We start from the raw sequence: 20,363 nt of genomic DNA, 5'->3' as shown, positions 1-20,363 counted from the left end.
GGGGGGGGGGGGGGGGGGCAGGAGATGGTGTGTTTACAACTGAGAAGGCTCGATAGGATTTGAACTGTATTTCAGGATCCCGGACTTCAGGCTCAGTTATGGTTCCACGCCGACACGTCGCGATGACCACGCAGGCGCTTCGAAGCAGTCGTGGACCGACTTTGGTTCTGCGTCGGGTTTGAGTGAGCGGAGCAATCACAGCCCTTGCACCTGCGTCGCCTCGACGCAAGGTTACAATTTTTTGGGAGGCACACGTCAGGCCCTTGCGGTGGACGCAGGGAGGGTCCGCAAGGACGTAATGGATCTGTAACCCCCTTGCGTTGCTCTGACGCAGTGGCGTCACTAGGCTGTTTTATTCGGGGCTAAGGCCCCGGATCTAAATTATATTTTTTTTAATATTTTGCTGCATGCAGAGCCTGTGCCATATCCGCACGTCGCGCATGCTCCCATTTGTTAGGACTCTTGCGTAGCTTACTGCTAGGAATTTCTGTTCTACTGCTCAAGATTTTATGAATTGATGAACTTGCATTGAAGAAAATTGGTCCGTTTTCTGTGGGCTGTAAATAGGCCAATCTATGAGGCTAATTAGCATGCCAATATTGATGACTGATTGTGTCAAGTGTCTAAGGATGAATGCTAACATGATTTGTTCCCAACTTTTGCCTTAAGTTACAATTTAGCGAACTAGCTAGCTGCCCACCCTTTTCAATTCCAATGGTGGCTGTCATTTCATTACCAATGTTAAGTGTCATAAATAGTTAACACTGGTGCTGAGTCATGATTCGTAAAAAATAAATACACAAAACATGTGATATTTTTTCAATTTGCAGAAAGTTTTGAAAAATCCAGGATGCCTGAGAGCCTTACTGCATTATATTCCATAATAGTTGTTTCTTTAGGAACCTGAATGTTGTTATATATTTCCACAAAAAAATTATGCAGAAAGGGCACAGATAGGTGAATAAAATCCACCACAATGCAGGAAAATACGTGTTTGACGCTTAAAAATTTCTGGGGGAGCACCACCATACCCCCCACTTATAATTTGTCCCCCGAAATGTTTAAATGAAACCTAGCCTATATGACCCTGTACGCAGGTTGTATACAATATATTCATAGATATGTTTTTTTTACTTTTTGGATTAAAAAGAAGGCATGTCAGTAAACTCCATGTCGGGCCTTAGTGTGATTATCATTTCATCATAGAGTGGCCCTTTGTGAAAATGAGTTTGACACCCCTGATATAGGTAATGTAAGGTCTGGCTCACTTGTATTCATTTTACTCTGAAATAACTTGAATGGAACTTTAGATGTCTGGGGATAAGCAGCAGTCAGGTAGCTATTCAAAGCTATAGTTACCTGCCTATTTTGTTGGTAAAGCATTATGAAAAAAAATGTGCATGTGCAATAAAGTATACAACAAAATTTGTTTAACATTTTGTTCAGCAAAATTGACAACTGACGGATGCAACATTGTTGCCAGTGAGAATCGCAAAATTCTGACATGTAAATTTATAGTCAGATTTAGAATCATTTGTTGCAAAATGTGCAAATTTGAATCTCCATGCATAGTGCATCACGTCGTTATTGCGGTTTAGTGCTGCTCTAGTTTGCACAGATTCAGGAGACCCGCAGAGTGAATTTAACCCGGTCCACTTGACATCGGGTAGACTCATGACTATTTGGCTACATGCTTTTCTAATGTCTCATTTTGGCTGCTGGTGTATGTGGTGCACTTTCCTATCCTTAACGTAAACATTAACCTACTCAGTAGGCCTGCCCCGACGTGAGTCAGACATGACGATTGGTCTTTCCTTTACTTCTCAAACTACGCATACAATTGCATGTTCATCAGCCCGATTTTTTCACATTTTCTCAGGGGAGAAAGCCCCGAACCCCCGTTTTAAAAGGACTCTTACTTCTGGGCTACGGCCCCGGATGTTTTCAATTGCTAGCGACGCTCTTGCGTACAACCATTACTAAGCCTTTATGCATTCACAACACTGTTCTTCAACCTGCTGTCCTGTCCCACTATGATAAGGCACAGAGCGGGATATAAGAAATGTATTTAGCAATGCCTTGTCCCTCTTTGGTTAAGGATCTAATTATAACGTAATAATGTAACTTCCCACAGTCAATTGATTTGAGTATCAAAGCGTTGATTACAGATATCCATTCTGTTTACATCCGATCTAGATAGCTTGTCACTATTTTCTCACTTCCGCACAATCAACACACTGCAAGACGCACACACACACACACACACACACACACACACACACACACACACACACACACACACACACACACACACACACACACACACACACACACACACACACACACACACACACACACGCACACACGCACACACACACACAGAAAAACACCTCCAAAATAGCTAATTGGGTTGGCTGTTTTGAATCCATAAATCCATTAGGGAGGTAGGTGTGTGTGTGTGTGTGTGTGTGTGTGTGTGTGTGTGTGTGTGTGTGTGTGTGTGTGTGTGTGTGTGTGTGTGTGTGTGTGTGTGTGTGTGTGTGTGTGTGTGTGTGTAGGTTGTGTGTTTCAAGTGACAGCAGTGACAAGCAGATACACACACATTTGTCACCCCGTGATTGTAAAACAGCAGGGTGCTCCTGAATGTAACAACTGATACGTGCCCCCCCAACCCCACCCCCAAACAAACACAAACACTCAAACACACACAGACACACTCACACTCTCACTCTGATGTCATATAACTTCACTTGACTGTCTGTCAGTGTAATCAGGTTGTTAGGGGGCTGGCTGCTGCTGTACCGCCTGATCTTGGTAGCTCCCACTCTCCATGATAAGCAATTAGGTGCTACTCAGAGGGTTCTTACCCAACACAGTAAACACACATCCAAAGATAACATCGTAGCTAAGAGCTACTTGACTTTGTCGCATTGCTAGACTTCAAACTTCAGCCTTATGTATAGAGCATTTTGCACTTCTTAAGCAGGGGCAGGCAGTTTGGGGAATCCTCCCCGATTTAGCTTGATTTTTAAAGTATCCAACTCAAAAAATCATACCCCTTCCTCCAGGCCTTCCTCTAAAGCTTCTCCACCAAAACACATGACTTGCTCACTAGTTTAAGAAACAGTGGCCCTTATCCATACACATGTGCTGGCTTGGCTCGACTTGGTTTGACTTGGCACGTCTGCCCAGCGTGGCTGTGATCTAAATTTAGGGCTTGCTATACTTGAAGGTGTGTCTTTAACTGACTGTCTTGAGGCGATTACACAACAACACATCCTGTTGTACTTTAAGATTTATATTATAACCTGTAGGAGACTTGTTTCAGACAGACTGAACACACACAATCATATCCACATTGAAGAATGGTCAATGTTCCCACTTTTTGCTCTCTTATCTCAGTAGCTCATTGAGAGACAATTAATTATAGATTAGTCTTGGTTACACATTAGACAATTTTAAACACGTATTTCCAGAGTGCCACGCGATGACCTTTAATTAGGAAAAAAAAACACGTTGAATATCAGTATCAGCTAATAGTGCAAATTATTTTCCAATGCCTGGTCTTTAGAACAAGAATAATCTGCGTTGTTCTTCAAAGAGGTATTTTGTTTTGCAAGCGGATATTGTCAAACTAAAATCTCGGCAGTGTGCTTCTATCTATACCTTCACTGACCTTTACATTTATGACCTTTATAATTATAAAGTTATAGGAACAAACAAATAATAACAAGCAAGCTTTTGAGAACTCGAGCCATACTCATACTTGCATGGCGATGGTTTTATTTTCTGTTTCCTATACTGACATCACCGCAACTCACTAGGAGGAGTGCATACTGCGCTGTGGCTGAACTCAACTTGGTGCGTGTAGACTGGTAATGGTAAGACCGGCATTCCATGGTTTCAAAACAAAGGGCCATAGATCTGCCTGGCTTGATAGAAGAATCTGGTCATGCACTATTAAAATTGTACATTTTCTAGTTCTTATTATTATTCTTATTCTCTATCAATTTGTTTGCATCGTTGAGGAGGCCAGAAATTCCTTCCCTTGCCATGAATGAACCCTGCCCCTTGTTCCAATTGCTTCATCAGACACCTTGTCACTTCCTTCGCCCGGTGGCATAGAGCGGTACTGCAGTCCTGTGTGTGAAGGTTACTCACCCACTTGGCGATGGGGCATCCTCTGGAGCTCTTCCCCTCCCGGCCAGTGTACACCACCTTCTCGATCCTGACGGCCTCTCCCTTCTCTCCGTACCTGTGCAGTCGAGGCGAGGACCAGGGTGAATAAGCGTTTCTCTTTGTCGTTTGGGTACATCGTTTTTGTATGCAAGGCGAGAAGCAGATTGAAGTTAGGCATATAACTCATGGACCCCTACAGGGATACAGCCCGGTAGCTTTCTGCAGGGAGTCGCTTACTGCTTCATTATCATGATAATGGGCTGTTCTGTCACCGACAGCAAACCCAGCCCTGGTGACAGCAGAGTTCACATGGAGATACTGAGATTCACAAGGACATGCATGGAAGTGCGACCGAGCACCACAAACCTCTATCGTATTATCACAACTCTGCTGTATATTATGAACAGAAACCGCTAGTATTTTATCACACATCCCCTAGTCTAGTATCTTAAACATCAAGCATAGAACCTCACACCTTTGCTTTGGGGTCTTTCTATTAAGCATACTGCCCACTGGCCGTATGAGTGTGTGCGTGCATGCGTGCGTGTGCGTGTGTGTTTTCGAGTAAGCAGAGCGCAGGGGTTAGGTGTGTGTTGGGGGGATTCTGAGCCGCCGGCCTGTCACTAATACCCCAAGGGGTATTAGTGTGTGTGCATCAGCAACCTTCCGCCTATAGTTGGTTTTGTTTTGGGGGAAGGGTTTCCTGTCTCTACAGGAGTGACTGGCTAGGGTTCAGAGATTGCTCAGAGGTCATCCGAGGGTCATGCAAGGCTTTAGATTTTACGTCACCCATCAAACCAACAAAAGGGGACTCCCCCCCCGGAACCCCCCCCTCTCCTTCGGGTCCCCGCGGCCCCTCTGAAGACTGATGAGTCACTGCTCTCCACACATGCCTTCAGCCTGAATAATGGACGCCCCTAGAGCTGCAACTGTGGCGCCAAATCCCAGCGCTCATAGCAGTCATAGCACCTCCTGCCTGTCACATGCTTGTTAGGATAACTTTGAACATCAACAAACCTTTAACTGAACAATACAAGTGTGTCTAAAAAACAAGGGTGACTTAAAGTTCTGTTCTGCGTGACGACCAAGCCATATAACTCGTCCATACCTCCAATTTATTACCAACAAGATGCCCATTTAGCAAGCCTCAGTTTAAGAAAAAATCGATCCAGAAGCGGGTTGTTCATATAGATTACAGAGATGAATATAACATCATCTTGAATGTCCAATTCAATCCTGCTCTCGTCGGTTCTTCATTTCTTAGTAATAATGTCTCTCCTTCTCACTCGCAGCGTTATAGTGTATATCTTTCTATTCTTCTCTTTTTACATCTGCAGGACCTTCTGATGCAGTTGATATTTCCTGTTTCCTCAGACAGATTCTAGGTCACAGATTCCCCTGAGGGCACAATGAGTGAAACCAGCAGAGAGAACGAGGAGCGCAGAGTAGAGCTGCAGGCCACAGCCGACAGAGAGAGAGAGAGAGGGAGAGGGAGAGGGAGAGGGAGAGGGAGAGGGAGAGGGAGAGAGAGAGAGAGAGAGGGAGAGGGAGAGAGAGAGAGGGATGAAGAGAGATGAAGAGAGTGATTGAAATAGAGGAAGGGAGGCAGAGAGATAAGGGAGAGAGACAGATGGAGAGAGATATGAAGCGCGAGGCGGGGACGGAGAGAGGAATGGAGAGAGAGAGAGTGTGTTAGTGCGATGTGATGTCACACCTATGAAATGCTAGAAGGATGCTAGCCCCCAGCTTGCAGTGGTTTTAATAATTGCAAGAAGGGTGCTCTATTGCATTCTTTGTGTGTGTGTGTGTGTGTGTGTGTGTGTGTGTGTGTGTGTGTGTGTGTGTGTGTGTGTGTGTGTGTGTGTGTGTGTGTGTGTGTGTGTGTGTGTGTGTGTGTGTGTGTGTGTGTGTGTGCGTGCGTGCGTGTGCGTGTGTGTGTGTGTGTGTAAACAAAGGGAGGGGAGGGGTGTAAAATGGTTGCCATGCCAACAATGTGTAACACAGGTGCAATACTAGCAAGACGAGAGAGGGGAGACAGGGGAGACGGGGGAGAAGACAAGCGATCAGCCGGAGTCCCACCTGGTCTCCATCAGTTCCCGTATGGAGGCGACGGTGGGTCCAGACCCCAGGTGGTTGTAGTACGGACCCTCATCCTTCTCCAGGATTTGCTCTACGAGAGGGAAGAACCAGTAAAAAGTGTTTATGAATTTATGAATTTCACAGACACTGGCATCCACAGTCTTTTTCTCAGATACATTCATTCTGTTCTTATCAGCACATGCTGAGCATTCTTCTGGTTTAATGCGCCGGCAAAGGTCTAACCCTAACGTATTTATTTTTTTATTATTAATAATAAAAAAAATTGTTAGAATAATAATAATACATTACACTTGTAGAGTGCTTTTTAAAACGCTCAAGGACGTTTCACGGAGTGAACACGCAGGGTCAAAAGGTACCTGCAGATGAACAGGTAGCGCAAGAAGTTCAAGAACTGCAGCATTTGAAGTATTTCAGTATACAATGAGAAGGAGATTATAGATTATCTGTCTGAGGTCACAAAGGCACACATGTGAAAGGGGGGGTGCAAGTGAGGAGAACATAGCTACAGCTGCTCCAGGGAATGGTGGACAAGCAGACGGAGCGGCTGTGAGTGTAGGGGCTTTAAAATGCTCTGGAGGCAAATTAATTGTGCATTGGCGTGTGGACGATGTGGTCAGTGCACTCATTTGAATTCAACAAGACTACATTGTTACGAGGCAAACTGCCATTGGTAACAGGTTTTTTCAATTCCCTTTCTGCCCTAGTATTGCTGCCTCCATGTGCTGCTCATTATTTGCCCATATATATATATTATTGTTAAGTTATAAATACTTGTATTTAAAACATACAGTATGCACAGGCTTGTTAGATTTACTATAGAAATACTGCAGAGCAGTTGTACTCCGAGTCTGGTTGTTTACAAAGGTTGCTGAGGATTAATTTGCGGTGTGTGAACGGGCGCCAGCATTCACAGCCAAGCCAAACTCACTGCAATGTAAACAGTGTGTGAGCGCGAGCCGCTGTCACACTCCGCCGTGTATCCTGAGGTCACATTCCGCTTTCACGACAAGTGGGAGGAGCCAGGGTGTGGCCCCCGAGCAGGAAGTAGCCTAGTCATAACAAATTCCAGTGGGAGATTAAAGCCGCCAACGTATTAACGTTAGCATTAGGGCCGGTAATCTGAAGGCCTGTGGTTGAAGTGCACACATAGTGTTTCCCTACAGCTGCTGGCCCCCCCACAGAGTGTTCACTCTGTGTGCTTTAGGGACAACAGAGGACTGGGTTCCTAACTAATGCAGGCTCTTATGCAGGCTGCCAGGATTAAGGGGGGAAGGCTGAATCTCCTCTCTTTGTGCCTGCCATTGTATACCGTATGTATACGTTTCTGTACGTTTAAATACGTGTGAATAATCGGTACATTATTCAACTGACTTTATTTTCGTCTAACAGTTTCAAAGAGTCTCCCGCACATACAAGGGACATTATTTATAGATGCCACCCTCCATGAATATTTCAGCGGGAAAGCATTAAGCAGGTGGATTGGCTTTATCTGTCGTGTGAGGCGGATGGAGACTGAATATTAGATTGTAAATACTGTTGGAATAATATAACCGTGTGTGTAGTTTTGTCACCGTCACTGTATGTGTTTGCTTACAGATTCTAACATTTACTGTCTGGGATTAACAAAGTGCATTTTCTTTAACTACTGTGCTGAACTTGTAACTGATCAGAGAGAGGCAAAGAAGGGATAAATCATAACATAAGATATTCGGATTGCTTTTTGACGTAAACCTATAGACTACACAATGGAAAAGTGCTTACACCATTCAATCCCGTTAAGTTGCTACTTAAATATTATTACGTGCAGGAAACACTATCCTGAGAGTTACTGGAACATACGTCTCCGTATACAGTACCATAATGAGTGTGGTCAGTGTGGACCAGGGGTAAACGTTGCTCTACTGCAGCCCCTATCCACTCTGTAAAGCAAACCCGGCCTGACAAAGGGCTGAGTGAGCGCCTTCTGCTCTGGTAGGCCAACCTGTCACAGCCTGGGCCGACACAATAGGCTCCCTCTCCCAGCCCCTATTACCCCCCCGCCACAACCCCCAGAGCCTCCCACTGTTCACAGGCCGGGGTGGACGGTACTGTATCCCTGGGCACAGCAGCCGCACACCCCTGGCAACGCCGCCCACATTCTCAGACACAGACAGCCGGGTGCCCGGCGCGAGGAGCTGGGGGGGGGAAGGGGTGCCCGTCACCTGATGTCGCGGTGGGGATGGGGATGCGGGTGGGGTGGGTGGCACTGATGTAATAACGATCCCCCCTCCCACCTTTGCAGCGCAAAAGGTGGGAGGGGATATGCTAATCATGGTCATAGTGACAGGATGCTAGCTCTGCTCGGATCGAGGTTGTGTTAAGAGCGCTGGTGGCCCTTGGTGGATAGGAAGTATTGTTGTCGTTAGATAAGGTTGGCAAGTGTCGTGTAGAATGGGGATTGTGTTAATATGTTAAAACGTGGGTGTTCTGCTGAACTCTGTATCTCATAATATCACCTGAAACACTCGTACGGTTTGAACCGTTCGTATTCCATGCACGGCTTACCTTCTGTCTGTTATTTTTGGAGAATCTTAGCTCAGCATAGCATTGACAACCCAATGTATTTTAATGCACATAGCAGTAAGCTTGCCAACTCACCAACACAGTCACAGACGGGGAACTCTGCCTGCAGGTCCTTTGCGGGCGTGTCCAGGAGGTTCTTGGTGGGCGTGTCCAGGTAGCGTAGAGGGGATTCCAGGAAGCCTCGGAGGGACGGCGAGCAGGGTAGACTATCCTTAGTGGGCGTGTCTTCCTCTGAGTAGCATGTAGTGGACAGCACGGTCAGTCCTCCAGAATTCTCAATCTTCATGCGTTTGGGCAGCGGCGAGTAGGGCATGTTGAATGGGTCTTCAAGGGCCTTGGGCTGCTGCTGCTCCAGGAGAGCCTGCTGAGTCTGCAAAGAGAGTGCCTGGTCCCTCGGGTGCTGTTCCTGTGCAGGGTTTACTTCAGAGGCCAGGCTTGAGGCTGCTTCACATTGGCTCCCTGTTTTGTTTGCGTCGACTTCCATCTCTTGGCCTGCTGGATTGGGCTCAGAGCTGGGTGGGGCGGAGAGGCCGAGAGGATCGGCCTGGGTGTTCGATGACAACGAGAACCCATCAGGTCCTGAGTTAGCGTTGACATGACCGTGGCTTACCACTGCTTTAGCTGCTGTCGGGGCTTGCTCCATGGGCTGGCTTGCAGGGAGCACCGGAGCTGGTGAATCCCCGAATTCTGCCTCAAACTGGAGCATCAGGTCTTCGAACTTTGGGTCAACGTGGTTTAGGCTTGGTAACTGCGAGGTGCTGGATGTAGAGGTAAGAGGTATGGTGGTGGTGGGGGTGCTGCTGCTGTCAGTAGGGGCCATGCCATCAGTCTCTCTCTTAAGATGGTTTTCAGGGCCAGCAGGCTGGATTGGAGGACCCATGGGAGCCAGAGGGTTGTCGGACAAGGCAGGAGCAGTAGAGTTGATAATCAGGGGGATGGATGTGGATACCTGAGAGCTGGCTGGGGCAGGGAGGCCTGCAGCCGCAGCCTGAGAGGGAAGGCTTGGAAGGGTCAGAGAGGGGAAAGAACCAGCTGGCAGACTGGCTTGGAACGGGGCTCTGACTAGAGCATGGGGTGAGGGTTTCACTACACTGATCTGATTCTGAGGCAGGAAGGTTGGCAAGGAGGCTTTCTGCTTGGTCTTCTTGATAACTATTGGTTTGGGTTTGGGTGTCTGAGGGCTTGCTGGCACCCCACTCGTGGATTTGCTTTGAGGGGTCTTCTTCTTCTTGGGTTCCTTGGGCTCCTGTTTGATTGCTAGGGGGTTCATTCCCTCAGGTCCAACTTGAGGCCACCACTTTTTTAGATTTTGGCAAGCTGACGGAGACCGCTCGTCGAGCCCCCCGAAGCCAGGAGCATGGTTCGAAAAGAGGTTCCTCTTGTAGGTAAGATGCTGCTGCAGTGCTGCCTGAGTTGAGTGACAAATTGCTGCTTGGCCAGGAGACAACGGTGGCCCAGAGTAGTGCTGGCCCTGTTGACCATTCATTTTGCCATAATGTCCCATGGTGGCAATGTTATGGTAATACTCCCCCGAGTCTGGCTCCTGCTTTATCCTGGCAGACCCTGGATGGCCCTGGGCCTGGAAATTCTCACTTGGGCTATATTGGTGTTGGACAGGATGCTTGAAGCGAGGTTTGCCTAACTTTCCACCGCTGTCCCCAAGCAACTGTTTAAGCTCAGACATGGGGTCTATGCTAATGTTGGGCGGAGCTGAGTTGTCAGGCATCCACTGGCTCCTCTGGCTGGTGGGGGCGGCACCGGAGCCCTCCTGCCACTGCTGGGGGTGTGGGCTGTAGCCCGGGGGTTTCCCTTGGCTCGGAAAGCAGGAGTTAGAGGATGGAAGAGGGGAGGTGTGGGCTGGCTGACCCTGGGACTGGGGTCTGTTTTGCTCCCAGGACACCATGGCCTCTTGGCTTGGGTTCAGCCCCGGTGGGACGGATTGTGAACGTGAGGACAGGAGGGGGCTCTGGGAGGATGGGTAGAAGTGAGTTCCATTCTGAGGCTTGGAAGGGTGATTGTGAGCATGTGGGTAATGCTGATGGATGTGACCTGGCATTGAGGCCTGGCCTTGAGAGCCAGCAGCCTGTGGACCGGTGCCAGACAATTGGGTCAGAGCCTCTATAGCAATGGCTGTCTGGAGACTGACATTCTTTTCCTTGGCTATAGAGAGAACCTGTGGGGAGCAGGGAATAGGAGCTTTGGTGCAGGGTAGGGTACCTGGATGGGATCCTTGGTGCCCTTGGTGCTGCTGGTACGGAGTAGAGACACTATGAACGGAGTGGGCTCCATTCATAGAGTGCTGGGGTTGAGGGAAGTGGTGGGGTTGGGGTTGTTGAAGATCAGGCTGCTGTGAGTGAGGAGCCACTCTCTTTATTTTGCAGGGCATGTTATCTTCATTGGCCGCCATCTTGATCTTCTTCTGCAGCCACTCCAGGTAGTCGGGACAGTCAGGTCCATCACAGTCACAGTTGGGAGGTTTGTGCCCATGCTTGGCCTGGCTCAGTGCGGTCTGTAAAGTGTTAATGTCTTCTGGAGACTTGACCCCTCCTTTGGGCGCCCCTGCAGTGGGTCTGGCCTCCGCACCATCAGAGTCCATCTCCTGGGAGAACTTTTCATACAGCTTGGTAGGGTTGGGCTTCACTGGGACGGCAGTGCAGGAGGACGAGGAGGGGGGCAAGGAGTCCAGGCTAGCAGAGAAAGCCACAAGGTTGCGGGCGTCCTCCATGTCTGCTTGGTGGACGGGCCCACCAGGAGCTGCACCACCCTGACTCTTCCAGCAGGGCAGCTGCTGTTGGGGGTCGCCGAACTTGTCCTGCCCTGGGGGTATGCTCCCTGCCCTTTGCTGCTCTGATTCCGTGGAGGGATCCTCATTATTTGGGTAGCGCCTCGCCCCATTGGCCCGTTCCAGGCTCAGCATGCCTTCCTGGAGGCGGTCATGTGACCCGATTTCCATCTGGCCTCCTCTTCTGGGGCCATCCAACGAATCAGCTTCCAAAACAGTCTAAAGGAGAAATATGGAGAGAGATGAGTGCCAGTCATGACAGATTAGGATTCCATCAACTTTTAAAACCCTCAAAGGGAAAGTACATCAGACACAGACAAGCATGACAGCAAGGAGACAAACAGGAGACACAAGCACACACAACTCAAGAACAACAAGCAGGTACAAAATATAGAAAAACACAGCCCTAGGAAATAGCACGGTGATGTAATACAAACGTTAACATAACTAGTGTGTCGTATACCAATACGATACAGGTCCCTGCAACACTAGGAATAAACAAGTACCACATATGTTATATAATAACAGATTAAATAATCACTGATAAAAATGTTGGATATAACTGTTTAACTCAATTCATTTACAAAGAGAAATGTGGGGAGGTTATTTAGTCACTAGTCTGCACAGAAAATTCACTGTTAAAGGAAGTAAAATACAATTGCTTTACAGAAGTCCTTACACAACAGGCCAGTGTAGGAGTCACAAGTCCATGAACTGTGAGATCACTTGATTTCTGTGAATCTGTGCACTGGTAAATGAATGTATCATGTATCATGTGAATGTGTCATGTATTTTCGTTTTATTCTGCCCTGATGGAGCTTATAAACCATTTGACCATTCTCTCTTTATCTAATAAACCTTTTTTATGAGCAAGGCAGCGCAACTAAACGGCCCAAACTTTGAACAGGGACCAATAATACCTGGGCCCAGGCTTGTCCCATAGTCCCTACTTGGTAGAGGTAACACCTCGTAACTGATTCAACATTGTAAATATGACGATTTACTATTAACAGACACTTTGACTCAAAGAAACTTAAAGAGAGTTTGAGGTTATGCATCTTGCTTAAGAAGGCCTACCTGTAAGCTGAGACCCTCAAAACCTTTGGTGTGTGCAACTAGTGTGAGAGCAGAAACAAAGCCGCAAAGCTTTATAAACCATCTATCAAAACTAGAAATATAATTAATGGAATTTTGCAACCGCAACATGGCTCCAGCATGATCTGACATAAAGGAGGACAATGTTTGGAGAAGAATGACCTCATTCAGAGTGGGTATGACCAATGTTTAAAGTGAATTAATAGGAAGCTAAAAAGATACATAGAAATATTAAACAAAATATGCTTGGGAAGTCAATTCAGATTGTACAGTGTGAGTTACTCTGCAGCCAGCTATGGTCTACCTAGTTGGTGTTTATAACACAAGATGTGGCTAAATGTTAAATGGAAATACCTCATCTGTTGGCAATAAGTTATCCAAAGTAAGTGTTGAATACGTTCAAAACGCCATAGTGTTTCAAAGTCTATCCCGAGGAATGATTAACAGAGTCCAGGAGGGTGGTACCTCAAGCCTAACATATCAAGTCAAAATACTGTATGATGTTAGCACAGCTAAAAGGGGACAGTGTAAATGTACTTAAGCTCAGACGCAAACCCCACAACACCACACACACACACACACACACACAAACACACACTCCAGCTGGCATGATGCCAAGCTTCTGAGGACATGAAAGGCACAAAGACTAAAAAAACAGATGAATAACCCACTACTCAAACATCACGCAGCCAGAACCCCAAGACCAGCAAGCATGCAGTCTGGAGTCTGGACCTCAAAACCGCCGAAACCAATCTCAAGAAAAACAACCAAACCAATGAATGTTAACTTGTTGTTGGCAACAAATCTAAAACCGGTACCAGGTCAGGGAGAAACAGAGTTCCTCACCACTGATCTCCAGTCCAGTTGGGGTTACAGTAGGGCTTTACATATAGCTACGGCGTATTGTCTGAAGTGCAACAGGCCTTCAGTGGAGGCTCATTACATTTCATTCATTACAGCGCCAGCATGCTCTTGTCCTTTCACTTCCCACACCTTCTGTGCTTGGTGTCTACTGGCGATGTGGGAGGAGGAGGGGGAGGAGGGGGGGGAGGAGGGGGAGGGAGAAAAGGGGGTAAAGCAGGGTAGCTTAATGGGGTGTGTGAGTATGGATGGAGAGAGGGGGGAGGGGGTCCAGTCAACAGCCGGCGTGCAATACGACAGAATCCTCATGTCTGAACTATCAGCAGGATCAGATGGCTCAGAAGCAAGGGGAGGTGGGGGAGGGGTGGAGGGGTTTGAGGGTTAGTGGCTGAGGCGGTTGTGTGAAACCGTCGTGTTGTGACACTGTGTGGAGACAGAACACGCACACATGAACACACACACACCCACACACACACACACACACACGCGCACAGGTTATCAGTCAAATGTCCAATCTCTCTTCCTCATTCCTCTCCTACCTAAACATGACATGTCTCGGGCGTCCCCCCCCCCCAATCACCACAACCACCGTCACACAGCGTTAAGACTAGAGGAACCAAGCACTGAGCACCGGTTCCAGGCCACTCATTCGCGTGGGAGTCAATCTAACCGGTGAGGTACAGGAAGGAGATGGTGGACCCCCCCGCCGGCCCCCAGGGGCCTGGGAACGCACCTCCCCGTGTCCTTGGTGCCCCCGTGACGTACAGAGCGGGACTCAGCCCAGCGCTCTGACGAGGCAGACCGCATGCTCCCACAAATATGTACACATAACACGCCTCTAACTACTACTACTACTGCCGCCGCCGCCGCTGCTTCCAGAGCACTGGGTTCAAGAAAGGCGCTGGATTCTATTCATTGTTGTTTTTGGTTACTACTGCTATTCCTACTAGCACCACCACCACTATAACTACTACTATTACTACCACAACCACCACCACTGTAACTACTACTATTACTACCACAACCATCACCACTGTAACTACTACAACTAATAATATTACTACTACTACCACCACCAACACTATAGCTACTACTATTACTACCACAACCACCACCACTATAACTACTACAACTAATAATATTACTACTACTACCACCACCATCATAACTACTACTACTACTACAACAACCACCACCACTATAACTACTACTACTACTACAACCACCACCACTAAAACTACTACTTCTACTACAACCCCAACTATTACGACTACTACAGCCACCACCATAAATACTACTACTACCAGCACCACCAATTTAACTATTACTACTACCACCATCACTATAACTAAGACTACTACTACCCCCACTATAACTACTACTACTACTACCACCATCACTATAACTAAGACTACTACTACCCCCACCATAACTATTACTACCACAACCACCACTATAACTACTACTAGTATCACCACCACTATAACCGCTAAACTACTACTACTACAACCACTACTACTATTAGCCCCACCGTCAACATAACTACTACTAATACTGCTTCCAGTGCATTGGTATCAAGAAATGCGCTGGACTATATTCTTTGTTATCTTTATTACCACTGCTATTCCTACTACCAACATCCCCACTATAACTACTACTACCACCACCACCACCACCACCTCCACTATAACTTCTACTACTTCTAATGCTACTACTGCTTCAAGTGCATTGGGTTCAAGAATTGCTCAGAATTAAGTTCATTATTATGAGGACTACTACTATTACTATACAATTACTACAATTACTACCAGCACTGCCAATACTACAACTACTAGTATAACATGCTTCAAGTTCAATTGGTTCAAGAGTGTGCTCAACGTAATTCATTATTATTATGACACTACTGTTATTTGACTATTACTGCAGTTACTACCAACAACACCATCACCATAACTACCAGTGCTACCACTACTATAGTAGTATCGGATAACTCTTTATACCGCTCAAACACACGTATAGCTGCAAACACACACACACACACACACACACACACACACACACACACACACACACACACACACACACACACACACACACACACACACACACACACACACACACACACACACACAGCGATACACAAACAGTCTTTCCATAACATCCACAAACCACAGCGTTAGCAGCTGCGGAACCTGTTTGGCTAGTCTCGTTGGCGGCTCTTTAAACAAGCCCACGCTCAGAGAAATGGCAGAGCGGCCGTCACACACAGCCTCCACCAGCCTCACGTGCCCTACTGGCCCTAACCGATGACCCCCGGAGATGACAGCACCAAACAAAGAGCTAAATTAAAGAGGGAGGGGGAGGGAGGAGAGGGGAGGTTACAGAGTACAGACATGGGGGGAGAAGGAGAGAGGGGGTTGGGGGTTGGGGTGGTGGTGGTGGTAGGGGGGGGGGGGGGGGGGGTATTGTACAGTACAGGAGAGTGCACCTCTTAAACACTTGGACGAAACAACTCCAGCGATAGCACAAGGATGAAAAAAAACAGGAGCATAAAGCCCATATGTGAGCAGTGTACCGGGAGCGAGAGAGAGAGAGAGAGAGCGAGGGTGCGTGAGACAAGAGAGAGATAGGGGGGGAGATAAAGTAAGAGGGGGGAGAGTGATGGAGACAGAGAGGGAGAGAGAAAGAGACGGCTACTTACATGGCTCTAGGTGTCTGCAAGACAGAGGTGGCGGTCACACAGCAGAAGGGAGACAAGACGGAAAGCACCATGAGAGTCCCTGGTCGCCGCTCGCCACGGCCACAAGCGCTGTGTGGTGTCGTGCAGAGCGACGAGGTGTACGTGCGCGGTTGCGCTATCTCACTTTGTGTTCCCTCTCTCTCTCTCTCTCCCCCTCTCTCTCTCTCTCTCTCTCCCTCTCTCTCCCTCTCTCTCTACGCTGTGCAGAGCTCAGACACAGAGAGCGCCGAAGCACACGCGCTTACACACCACGCGCACACAGAGCTTGAAGAATAACACACACACACACACACACACACACACACACACACACACAGGCCAACGTTCGGCTAAGAGCCTCTCGCGCACGACACACACCGCCTCCCTCCCACACTCATCCACACACACACAAACACACACTGCACGCCTTCTGCTTCTCGCTCTCTCTCTCTCTCCCTCTTTCTCCTCTCTGTGTCTCTACGGCCGTCTCGTCCTGTTCCCTCCGTTCTCTCTGATTATCTCCCCTGCTCCTCGCTTATCCTTTTCTATATCGCCTCTCCTTTCTTTCCTATTCTCTCCGGCTCTTTGCAGTCGGCTTCTCCCGGTGCAGCCCCCACCTTCCCTGCTCTCTGTCTCTCTCCCCTGCTCTCTTTTCACTCACTCGCCCTCCAAACTGCTCCTCCCCCCCCCTCCCTCTGCTGCTCACAGGCTCTATGCTGCACCTCTCTCTCTCTCGCTCCTCCTCCCCCCACCCCTCTCTCTCTCTCGCTCTCTGTCTTGTGTGTGTGTGTGTGTGTGTGTGTGCAGAGCGAGAGGCCATTATCTGAGCCAATGTGGGCACGTACGTACGGCGGAATGGAGGAGTGCGCAGTGAGCAGCAGCACAGAGCGAGCGACAAAGACACAGAGAGGGAGAGAGAGAGACACACACACACACACACACACACACACACACACACACACACACACACACACACACACACACACACACACACACACACACACACACACACACACACACACACACACACACACACACACAGAGGGGGTGGACTCTATAGCGGCAGCCTTAGAAACAGCAAGCTGCAGCACAACTATGGCCAATCAGCAGAATCTGCCTCTCAGTCTCTCTCCATTGCAGGAAAACCATGAATACCCAAATAGTGTTCTGACACATTAGATAACACTGCCCCCCCCCCCACCCCCCCCCCCCCGGCAACATGTTATTACATTATATTTGTCTGGCGTCTGCGTGAGGGGAAGCTCGGCGCGTTGAAGCCGGCCGGCGCGTGGTGGCGTTCTCGACCTCGCAGAGACGGCGTCGGGGAAGATGGAAAAAAGGTAGTGAGGTTAGAAAGAGAGTTGTTGAACTGTCTGCGTCTATGTCAACATATTCTCCATGCGTAGAGGTCTCCCTCCACCTGGTTTGCGAACCAGTCACCTCTGGAACGGACGGGGCAGCAAGGGCACAACCAGAGGTGGTGGTGGTGGTGGTGTAGTTGTCCTTCATGCTTGTTTTGTAACATCTACAACAAACACCAGTCGGACCGGCGCTCATCTCCCAGTAAGACCAGCAAACCCAGAGGCTTTCCATCTGTTGCAACCTGTAGCCGTCAACGTGTCTCTCTCGCTCCCTCTGTCTCTCATGCTCTCTCTCTCTTCCTTCTCCAACGCTTTCAAGGGAATGAAGGAAGGAACCCAGAAAGGCGAGGAGGGCGAGAGACAGCCGAGATGTTCCATATCCCATAATCCACCACAGCGGCTGGGAATTCCTTCAGCGCTCCATCCCACCGAGCCTACGGAGGATGTACACACGCCACGGCGATGGCAATGAGATTCAGCCCCGGGAACGACGGACGGGAGGGAAACGAAGAGCAGGGCTGAGCGAGGAAGGGCGAGAGTGGCGGATAATGTTTTTCTCAGTGGCGGCGGAGGAAGAGGAGGATGAGGACGAAGGCTGCGCGTAACACAGCGGTGTTGTGGGAGGAAAAACAAAAGAAATGAGGGAAGCTGGGAATCTCTGGAGGAAATACAATCGAACGGCGATCAGGAGTGCGGAGGAGAAGTCGCCGCGCGATATCGGGGAGTTCGCTATTATTTTGCGTGGAAGGACGGGAAGAGGAGGAAGAGGAAGAGGAAGGAGAAGAAGGAGGAACCCCTCAGAGCAGAGATGACCACCGTGTTTTCACTGAGGACAGGACACTTCTCTGCTGTCCTGACTTTCTCTCTATCTCCCTCTCTCTCTGTCTGTCTTTTCTTCTCTTGGCACTTTCCCCTCATTCAGCCCGTTCGCCGTTAACCAGCGCTATCTCCCCACCGATGTCCAACGCCGTCATCCCCGTCGCGAGCGTTGTGATCGCCGTCCCTCGTTCGCTCTCTCTCCCCGCTTGCTGTCGCTGTAGCTGGCCCGTTCGTAGTCCGGCCCTGTGTCATCCTCTTCTCTCCGGGGCTGTCGGATGTTTTGAAGCCCGCAGCGTGGAGAGCAGCTTTCGGAGCGGAGAAAGGCCATTCCTGCGGTCCAGTTTTTCTGCTCCGTGTTATCGTACTGTCGCTATAAGAGCGAGCGTGTGGCTCTGTGCGGGCTGTGCCGGGCCTGGAACTGAACTGACTCAAGCGACCTCGCTTTCGGCTCTGTCTCAGTCTCTCACTTGGCTTTCACTCTCTGTCTCTCTCTCTCGGTCTCTCTCTCTCGGTCTCTCTCTAGCTTGAACTTGTTTTCTCTTCCTTTCGTCTTCTTTCTCGCCCTTGCTCTGTTTTCCTCTGGTTTCCTCCGCTAGGCACGGCTGAGAGCGTTGCCTTCCCCAGACCTCTCGCCTCCTGCTGCTGCGAAACAGCGTATTCCACCGCTCTGTGCCACACACACACAAAGACGCACGCAGTCGCACACACACACGCGCGCGCACACACCCACATCCATAAGAGCGTCAAAGCCAAAGACAAACACGGCGCAGATAAAAAAAGAAGCCCGACCACTGAGAGGGGACGGAGAAGCAGGTTACATCACATGACCAGGAAGTGCCAATGAGGGAGCGAGTAGAGAGGTAGAGAGGTAGAGAGAGCACACGTCAGTGATGTAACTCCTACATCATCGCCATCGTCACTGGAACAGCCCCCCCCCCCCCCCCCCCCCCCGCCTCCACTAGCCTATGTCGGGTGGGCGTGTGTCATATGACAAAGCCTACGGTTCAACATCTCACCAGCATCTTCCGACGCGCACACACACACACACACACAGTCATTCATTTCAGCCTGATCCCCCCACCCACAGTCAGCCGCAGTGACACAGCACTTCTGGCTCCGCAGCCAGACTTAACCCCTGAGACGATAGATTACGTGGCGCGACTCGCTCACAATTACTACGAGATGAACATATCTGAATGAAGCGGAATTACACTTTTGGAAAAAGGGTTGATAGCGTGGTTTCTAGGTAAAATATTATAGAATACTTTGCTGAGAGACCGTGCTGACGATATAAAACACTGAATACTAGAATAAGATCTCATGGATGTTCAAAGTGGCCAACGTTCAGGGTGACATTCCTGTTCCTTTATGTAAATCTGTTCAATTATTCTGAAGGGGTTGATGAAGGTAGTTCACTATTCATGACCAGACCACTGTAAAATGTTGTCGACAAGATAAACAAGCTCAAAGATAAGTTCCTTAAGAACAAATATACATCAATTCAGATTTTTCAGGACAATTGTCAAGGCTGAAGAAATTGATTTTTCACTTATATTAATATTGCGCTGTTGTTGTTGCTTCAACAAGACAAAGCAAACACAGAAACAAAATGAAAGCCTGAATAGTTCATAATCCTTGGGTAGTGCTACAAACCCACTGAACAGTTTCCATGGCAACAGGGTATGGGAAGCATCGTCAATTTGTCTCTATTCAAACAAATGTAATGTGTACACTATAACTGAGATAGAGGTATAGGAAAACACTTACTATCCACCTGCTGTACCCTGGCATTATGTAACAAGTCCTCACTTTCTCTCAGCGACCAGTTTTTACCTCCTCAACCTACTGAGATTCTTGTCAAGAAGCAGTAGTTAAGAACCTCTCT

General features: G+C 48.5%; 1 protein-coding gene across 3 annotated transcripts in view; it reads right to left on the bottom strand.

Annotated features, from left to right (window-relative positions):
* tet3 (tet methylcytosine dioxygenase 3) overlaps positions 1–20,363 on the bottom strand; it is a 38,759-nt gene that overhangs the window by 10,047 nt on the left and 8,349 nt on the right. Inside the window, exons 1-4 of one of the 3 annotated variants that reach the window (XM_056591800.1) lie at positions 17,528–17,846; positions 8,917–11,842; positions 6,259–6,349; positions 4,162–4,255 (exon numbers count right to left, since the gene is read on the bottom strand). In XM_056591800.1, the coding sequence (XP_056447775.1) occupies positions 4,162–4,255; positions 6,259–6,349; positions 8,917–11,794 (3,063 nt within the window). In that variant the 5' untranslated portion in view covers positions 11,795–11,842; positions 17,528–17,846. Of the gene's footprint in view, positions 1–4,161; positions 4,256–6,258; positions 6,350–8,916; positions 11,843–16,280; positions 16,887–17,527; positions 17,847–20,363 lie in introns of those variants that run through there. The other 2 variants (XM_056591798.1, XM_056591799.1) reach the window with 2 other exon arrangements.

This window comes from Gadus chalcogrammus, chromosome 6 (assembly GCF_026213295.1).
Source record: "Gadus chalcogrammus isolate NIFS_2021 chromosome 6, NIFS_Gcha_1.0, whole genome shotgun sequence".
Lineage (NCBI taxonomy): Eukaryota > Metazoa > Chordata > Actinopteri > Gadiformes > Gadidae > Gadus > Gadus chalcogrammus.
This window is presented reverse-complemented; position numbering and strand designations above follow the sequence as displayed.